Below are 8,983 nucleotides of genomic sequence, written 5' to 3' on the forward strand. Positions count from 1 at the left end.
AATGTGAAGAAAGCAATCACTTTCATATAAGGCGTGCAAAATCTTCTTGATGTTTTTCCCTTCTGAGCCTTTTTATTCAGCTCCTCTGGCCATTTCAAATGTTGTTGGTTGAGAGACAGATTTATCACTCTCATCTCTCACTGGTTGTGATTTATTGGCTGTGGAACAGCAGCATCCCTCTGAGAAATATTGCAGAGATGTGAACAGAAGCAACCTTGCAAGGGGTTAACGCTGTAATCTTTTTCTGGTCTGTTTATAATCCCAACAGTAGGCCAGTAGCAGAAGAGGGTGGATCTAAAAAAGTACAGGAGGGGATGTGTGCTTATGTGCATATGTGTGAATTGTGTCTGTGTGCATGCCCTGCTCTGCTAAACTGCCTCGCATGCCACTGACATAAATCTGTTTTCAGCCTGACCAGGGTGTTCCTGACGGATGGTTAAAGAGCTTACTTCTAGCACTGCCTCTCTGGTATTCCTCCTGAAGACTTCATTCAGAAAGATATTGTTTACTGAAAGAATGGGCAGATAGTTACAAGCCAGCCCTCTTCTTCCTAGAAGCTAACCTGTGGATCCTGAAGGATGGAAGTAGTTGAAGCGAGCTTGCTTGAGAACGGCACCAATATCACTGCTTTCCTGTGTGACATCCTCTTGGAAAATGACACTTTTTTCTGTGTGGATGATCCGCCTTATTCTTCTAGAGGTATGTACAGAAAGTAAATCTTGTGGGCAGTTTTAATTCTAGCTGGAAGATAGAGAAACAGCCACATGAGGCTTTTGGGGAAGGAGGGAGGTGCAAAATCAACTAACTGCTGGTAAGTTAGGATGGGAAACAGGCAGGAAAGAATATAGTGTGGTTTTAGTATGGTTTGGTATGGTTTTCCGAGGTAAACCTCCAACCGGAACAAAATTCAGATAGAATGGAAAACTGACAGTAGCAATATTGGGTACAAAATGTAAACGGCTCTAGTAAGGACGTGGAGAAACACAATTTTGACTCTTTGAGCAGTTCCATAGCAATGGAGTTATCTGATCTGATAGTGTGTATGAAAGTGATTAAATATGAAATTATAACACCGTGAGGCTAGAAAAAAAATCATCCATGTATTAAAATGTTTTTGATTGCTGTATCATTTCTTACTTTTGCATAAAGGAGGGATTTTCATGGTGATTGGGCAGTGCACATAAAGTACTTTGAGCAAAACATGCTTTTCAGAAGTTGTATTTAATTCTCTAGGAGCACGCTGTATTGCGTGTGTCCAATTTTAATGTTATGCAACTCAGGTAGATCAAAATAAATTTAAGAGTTTCAGAACTTCTGCAGTTTTTATATTGATGTAAAGACATAAACCTCAGCAAAACTAGAAACTGGCAGGCTTTTGAAAGGCTTTACCTTCTGATTAAAGAATGAATCATATAATAGCCATCTATGTTCTGTATACTTCATACCTGATTTTTCACTGTGACAATTTTCAGATTTGCACCAGATAATCCGGATTCTGCTGTACTGTTTGATATTTCTGCTCAGTGTTTTGGGGAACATTCTGGTAATCACAGTGCTGATACGAAACAAACGGATGAGAACAGTCACTAACACGTTTCTGCTGTCACTGGCTGTCAGCGACCTGATGCTCTGCCTCTTCTGCATGCCATTCACTCTCATTCCCAACCTGCTGAAAGATTTTATTTTCGGGAGTGCTGTTTGCAAAACTGCCACTTATTTCATGGGTAAGTCTTGGAAGTTTATACTTATTTTGAAGATAAACTAGCGAGATATGTGTGAGAAGGCCATTAAAGACCAGCAAATCGCTGTTTCCACCTGCCATTGAACATTTACCAAAATCACCAAGAAATGACTTTGTAGGGCAAACCTTCATGGTTCTGGTTTCCTCAGCATGATCCAGCAAAACACAGAGGTACCCACTGAATTTTAACTACACAGAGAAGTGTTTTACAGGACTGGGTTAGGTGAGAAGTGTTTTGCATGACCAAGCTGTAACGAGGAACCTGGCACGTCTGCTTGCTTACCCATCACTGGCAGAGCTATTTGCAGTATCCGGATCAGCCATCAGAAATGACAGGGCTGTACAATCTCACTGAGGGCATGTTTTGCCCACAGACTTTTTGTAGCAGCTATACATGAAAAGGAAAAAAAAAAAAAAGTCCAAAGCAGGTACCCTCTGCAGAGCTGGAAGTCAGAGCAAGGGCTTTTTAAGAGCAGAGCAGGTCTGATCAGAGCTCAACAGGCGACCACAAAATGCAGACTGTGCAGATGCAGGTCTTGCAGACTGACTTTAGGAAGTAACGCTTCTGTACGCTTTGCTGTGCCCCCTCTGGTTGTGAAGGTCAACTCAGGAGTTTCAAAATGTTTGTGCTATGTTATGTATGTCTGTGTAAATGACTTTGTCACAGTTCCAACACTTCTTGTGGGTTTCCCTTTTTCTTAAAAAAAAAAAAAAAAAAGAAAAGAAAGAAAGAAAAGAAAAAAGAAAAAGAGAACATTATGTAAAGTTTTTGCTACCTTAGAAGACCTCCAGCTACAGAAAGTCAGGTTTGCCTTTAACCTGCGCCCTTGAGAACTTTGATGTAATGTGAAAGTACACACCTAAAGTGGGAATGGGAAACCAACATCTTTTTGTAGATAAAACCAGAAAAGCTAAAGGCCGTGTTTAAACAACCATAATGAATTGCTGCCATAAATACCATAAAAATTACCAAAGCATTGTCATCTTTCTTTTATTTCACATTGTGTAGATTTATAAAAAAGCAAACAGTGAAATATTTCTGAACACGCACACTTTAATTATGAAAGTGTTTTATTTTAAGAATCATAATGTGAATGTTTCCCATTAGCAATTCAGATTAAGAAGTCTCTGTTGACAGATAGACACTAATATTGATTCTACCAACTATGCTCTTAATTTTTAGTTTTAAGATGCAGGACAACTAGTGTGAAATTACAGATAATTTGTGTAAAGTAAACTAATATTATGGTATTGTCCCTTTATATTTTGACTGACACTGAAGCATTCCTAATAATTGTTACATGGAAGTTCATTCAATGAAATAAAAAATTGTGACAAAGTTAAGCAAAAATGTTTATAATTTTTCAGTGATAAACTGGGACACCTCAGTGACAGAAATGCATATTACTGCATTATATTTTATAACAAATGAACAGGAGAAATTAAGGCTCTTTGAGGACAAAGATTCAGCTTTATGACTTCATTTCTTCTGCTTTTTTAACTCTATTAGCATCTATTTTTTACATAAAATTGGTAACATTTAATTCTGTTAAATGAGGAAATCAGATCCCCGATCAAGCCGGACACATAAAAAAATAAAATAGACTAGTGACTATGAACGTTTGTGCTAAAATAGTAACTAACAGCATAATCCGCTGTTTCAGACATTTGTTTGAAATGAAGTGCTATTACTGTAGTGTATAAATCACAGTAGTAAAGAGAAGAGTTAGAAAGAAAAGTGTCTTCTTTCCCTGTTATCAGAATTTTGTGGGGTTGTTGTGTTGTTTTTTTTTTCAAATGACTCTTTTCTCTTGGACCTGTAGAGTCAGAGAAGTGTATATTTATATATTTTTTCTCCATGCATGTAGAAAGTTAGCAAGATTATTTGAAAATAACAAGATCGTTTAAAAGAAGAAAACAACCTTTTTCTTTATTTCATACATACAGGTATCTCTGTAAGTGTATCTACATTCAACCTGGTTGCCATCTCTCTGGAGAGATACAGTGCCATTTGCAAGCCTCTACAGTCCAGGGTCTGGCAGACCAAATCTCACGCCTTGAAAGTGATTGCTGCTACCTGGTGTGTTTCCTTTACTATCATGTCACCATACCCAGTTTACAGCAAACTGGTACCTTTTACCAAGTATAACAACAGCACAGCAAACATGTGTCGGCTCCTTTGGCCAAGTGATGTCATTCAGCAGTCCTGGTAAGATATAACTGACTGTTTGCAAATGCATAATTATCTAGTGGAAAACGGGATTTCATGGTAGCATTAAGCTTATTGAAAATCAAGTATTAACCTTCAGCAAATATTTACACCTCTATCATGCTTATTTTAAAAAGTTTAAAAAAAAAATCTCATTTTTAAGCTGCTTACATTGACTCTTGCATGACTTTTGCTTCCACTCATTTAAGTGTAAACTTAATTAAACAGTATTTTCAGAGAAATCCATGATTAATCTTAGAAAAACACATACAAGCGCCCTTCCGTGTGCTGCCTTGGACATTATTTTGTTTGTCTGAGGGTCCTCTGAAGCAGAGAGGTAGAATATGAAAACTCAGAGAGTTTGCAAATACCCTTCTCGAGACCTCAGCCTTTTGGTCACTCGTAGAGAACAGGGACAGAAAAGTGAGGGGGGAGACAGTGCCCCAAGTCCTACCTAGGCAGAGTGAGTAAATAGTAGCACTATCAAGCAGCAGGCATTTAGGCATTGTGTCCTTGCACGATGACTGAACTCCTTAACTGGCAGTGAGAAGAAGAAAGATTTATTTATTTTTTTCTTGGCTCCTGACAGTCAGTTGGAACTGGGAACCAGATTACAGTACGCACCACTCCAGCATGGCGTACCCCCAGACACAGTAAAGTTGCATTTAAGTTTTCAGTAGTCTCAGGAATTCGCCAGTATGAGCGCAGGTGGGGGGGATGGTTGCAGGGCGAACTTCCCTTCTGCACGGCACCCTTGCAGACTCTCAGGTGTGCAGACGAGTTTGCACCCAAGCCCCAGCGAGCAGGAGAGATGTGGGATCTTGAGGTGTTTAAACAGAATGATTTCCCCAACTAGTATTCATGTCACAGAAGCTGCCTTTGATGAAGTCAGAACCTGACGGGCAACCGAGCAAAAGGCGCTCCCGGCACAGAAGGGGCTCTGCAAGGCCCCAGGGCTGCGAGCCCTGGCGGTGGCTGCTCTGTCCCTCCTGCGTGTGCCGCAGCCCACGGCCAGGAGACACACACACACCGAACCTCACTCTGGTAGTGACAGCCAGGACCGGGGACTCCATCGAGGGTCAGTAGCTACCCAAGGTGGCTTCTGCAAGGCAGCTTTTGCACCATTCAAAGCAGCAGGGCACCCAGCACTGGTCTGGTTACGGCAGGGAGCCCTGTGTGGGCAGAGAGCCCGTCTCCTCCGAGGCACCCACCTCCCCGGGGCCACGGGAGGCAGGATGATGGGTGTTTTGCAGCCATGAGAGCCTTGCTCCTGCTGAGCTTTTCTGGTGGAACAGGGAGGAGGAGAAGTTGAAAGCTTCCGATTTCCAGGGCTGTCAAAACGAAACCTCGTATCAGCATGAAAAACAATGTCAGCAAAATCTTGAAATCCCCCTCCCAAGATTCTCATAAGGAGACAAAATATTTTTTTCTTTTGTGGTTTGCACTATTCCCTGGTCACTGCCTGTCTTTCGATTCCTCAGGTACACTTTCCTGCTACTCATACTCTTTCTTATACCTGGGATTATAATGATGGTTGCGTATGGCCTAATTTCTTTGGAACTGTACAGAGGAATAAAATTTGATGCCAGCCAGAGAAAATCTTCAAGAGGTAACAACACATTTAGGTTATTTCTTTAAGTTAGAGCTTAAGATGTGAGCAGTTAACTTGAGGCTACTATAAGGAAAATTTTCTACTTGCAAATGTTGTTATAGTGACCATATGGCTATGGTCATGAAGATGTCAGACTCATTTATTTGTTGATGGAAGTGATTCCATTACTCTCTAGCCAATAATTCTTCACCTATGGCTTGTTTGAAAAAACACCAGGTGGGATGCTTTAAATTTCTAACTGTTATAGATACATCAAGGTGTTTTTTGTTTTGTTTTGTTCTGTTTTCTGGCTATGGATTAGGACCATTTCCATCAATAAATACCATTAAAAAATTTTAAATTAAGGTAGAAGCATAGAAACTTGAAAACTATCTTGAGTACATACTTGAGCAGTGTTCTCACTTCTTTTGCATCAATTTGTGTAGAGTTAAAACGTGAGAATATTGGGGGATAGAGGACACAGAGCAGCCAATATATGATCGACACAAAATTAGGACAGTGCTTTCTTTGAAGCAGTTGTTCAGCCATAAATTATATATTTAGACTTGGATTCCACCCTTCTTTTTGTATGTTGAAACATTGGTCAGAAATGTTCTGCCATCTAATTAAGTGCTACTTTATGTGTACAGAAAGGAAAATAAGTACCAGCAGTGCCAAATACGAGGATGGGGACGGATGCTACCTGCAAAAATCCAAAAGGAAAAGGAAAGTGCCATTGCAACAGCTCTCTGCTCTGAGCAACAGCAAAATAGACAGGGCGAGAAGCAGCAGCTCTTCTGCCAACTTGATGGCCAAGAAACTCGTCATCCGCATGTTGATGGTGATAGTGATTTTGTTTTTCCTTTGCTGGACTCCCATCTTCAGTGTAAATGCCTGGCGCGCCTTTGACACCACCTCAGCAGACCTGCATCTCTCGGGAGCTCCCATCTCCTTTATTCACTTGTTGTCCTACACTTCTGCCTGCGTGAACCCTATCATATATTGCTTCATGAACAAGCGTTTCCGCATGGGCTTTCTAGCCACTTTCACCTGCTGCGCTAAGCAAAAGCCTCCTGCAATAAAAGATGTTGGCGATGAAGAGGAGGGGAAGACGACACGGGCTTCGCTCTCCAAATGTTCTTACACACACATGAACGTACCTGCACCCCCGTGAGCTGCATCAGAAGAGGCTGCAAGTGCCCTGCAGAAATTCAGGTGGTTATTGTCTGGTGAGGGAAAGTGACTGTGGCATCAGCTGAACATGATTTAGTTCTGAGGTAATGAAACACTTCAGCTGACAGTAAATGTGGTGAGAATTGAAATGAATGCTAACCCTCTCCGAGCTTTATATCACTTTCCTTTCAAAAGTACAAAGGAGAAAGAGGGCTCTTTGAAGATAAGGGACTTTATACAAAGCCTTAAAAGGTGGTCATAAATTTATTTGTCATAAATTCTCCTGTAAAAAAACTGGCGTCCTTAACATCAACAGTTTAGCTCCGTTTTCAGCTGCAGTTCTGAGTATCTCTTAAAATTTCCAAGATGCTAGTGGATTCTCCTCAAACATAAATACATGTGTTACAGTGTTTACTTCAATATCTCTGCCTTATAATCAAAATCTTTCAGTTACATTTGTAGCATATTTTTTCACATTGTTTCAGCTGAACTAATACGTGTTGAGATCATTCTGCTGTCACAGTCAATTAAAAGAATTTTGGTGTGGGGAGAATGGGCTTGTCCATGTGAAAATAATGCTTTTATGTAAAATAATTTCATCCTTTTTTTTTTTTAAATAAAATGAAAATAAATATTGATGACTTTAAGTGTGTATGGAATGCATTCTTCACCTCGGCAATAACCTACTATAAATTTAGATCATTTCATGTATTTTCCGTTTAAATAAAAACAAAACAAAAAAAAGTAGAACAAGCACAAAGAAGCAGCTTTCTTCCCTGCAGCTGCAAGCACCCATGCATGCAAGGGGCAGGATCTGAGATGGACCCCAAAGGCTGACATGGAAATTGTCACACTGGGAAGCAGAGGGATACAGGCAAAGGGATGCGCATACAAAAGACATGGCACTTAAGACCTGTAACAATGCCCATGGTAATAACACATTTCACAAATATATTCGCAGTCACTCCTATCGCAGTACTACACACATGAAAATAAAAGCCACTAGAAAAGCAGAAAGAGCACAAAAAATGAGCACAGACTGACAGACTTTATCACAAAGTGTACTTTCTTCCTAAACTTTGGAACTAATTTCCCCAACTATACATATATGTAAACAGACTCAACACAGAAAAATCTTCGAATGATGTAATTACTGCTGCTTTGCTGAGCAAGGAATTCAGTCTCTTTACTGTGTGGTGTATGGGCGAGTGTGGGTGTTCAGATAATGCACTTTGCTCTATGGGGTAGGCAGGAAAAGTTATATAATTCATTTTGTTTTGTGAAAATATCCCATCGGAGATGCTTCAATCTTCTGGCTGAGTCAATATCGTTTAAGTAGATTTGTTATTAGACAGAGATTAAAATTAAGCACTGCATGGAATGTAGATGTGGATATTAAATATAACCACTGTCAAGGTTTTAATCAGAAAAATCTGATCTCTTTACAGGATGATTTTAAATTGGAAATGTAGTTTGAGTTCCAAGCACCCAGAGCCACGTTCTGCACTCAGTTATTGGCCGAAGTGGCTTACCCATATAACTTAGTACACAACTTTAGCTATTAGGTGTTTTTTTTTTTGCATCCAGCTTGCCCACAGACAGGAAATTAAAATAAAATTCTAAACAGTATTTATGCAAAATCCATAGAAACAATGTTCTGCCTGCCATGTTAATAAAACAGCGCTGTTCTTGGAACTGTGCTGAGACTACCGACATCTATCTGACCTTTTGCAAACCACTGAATTAAATTATGGGATTTAGTTCATAACAATGAAATGAAATGAAAAGTTTACTTCACCTAAGGCTGCACGAGGAAACCCTCTACCAACCTGTCCTGCCTATCGAAACTGAAGGAACAAACGCAGCAGCTTTTGGATTTATGTGGAACTACGAGAGGAGAAAAAAAATATTTAAAAAATATTTTATACCATTTGAACTTCTGGCTTTATTACAGGACATAGTTTTAAAAGTTATTTACATAAGAAAAATCACGCTTTAGTGATACACTGGACGTGAGTATTGCTGTCTATGTGCTGTATACACAGACAGCCTCCTTCACGCTTCTGTATCCACTTTAAAGAGCAATTTCTTTTTTGCAGGAGTAATCTTTCCAGTACCTTTAGAGCCTGTTGAGCAGTACGTGCACCGCTCACCCACTCCCACTGACTCAGTCCGAGGACAGTGGTTTCGGATGAGAGGCAAAAGACATTTTTGGCAATGCCATAATCAGGCCACAGGTCCCCTGCAGCCTCCAGCACCTGTGGCTGAG

The 8,983-nt window shown here is 40.1% G+C and overlaps 1 protein-coding gene across 1 annotated transcript; it reads left to right on the top strand.

The window, feature by feature from the left end:
* Nucleotides 1-293: 293 nt before the first annotated feature.
* Nucleotides 294-6,723, top strand: CCKAR (cholecystokinin A receptor). Its single transcript, XM_083832741.1, has 5 exons — nt 294-699; nt 1,473-1,724; nt 3,689-3,950; nt 5,432-5,559; nt 6,192-6,723. The coding sequence occupies exons 1-5, from the start codon at nt 579-581 to the stop codon at nt 6,713-6,715; spliced, it is 1,287 nt and encodes a 428-aa protein (XP_083688867.1). The 5' UTR covers nt 294-578; the 3' UTR covers nt 6,716-6,723.
* Nucleotides 6,724-8,983: the final 2,260 nt, after the last annotated feature.

Source organism: Anser anser, assembly GCF_964211835.1.
Source record: "Anser anser genome assembly, chromosome: 4".
Classification (NCBI taxonomy): domain Eukaryota; kingdom Metazoa; phylum Chordata; class Aves; order Anseriformes; family Anatidae; genus Anser; species Anser anser.

What these genes read in the sequence shown, in the direction of transcription:
- CCKAR (XM_083832741.1), top strand. Translation starts at nt 579, where the DNA reads ATGGAAGTAGTTGAAGCGAGCTTGCTTGAGAACGGCACCAATATCACT. An exon ending in TCCGCCTTATTCTTCTAGAG is followed by an intron (nt 700 to 1,472) that starts GTATGTACAGAA and finishes GACAATTTTCAG; the next exon opens with ATTTGCACCAGATAATCCGG. An exon ending in CCAGAGAAAATCTTCAAGAG is followed by an intron (nt 5,560 to 6,191) that starts GTAACAACACAT and finishes TTATGTGTACAG; the next exon opens with AAAGGAAAATAAGTACCAGC.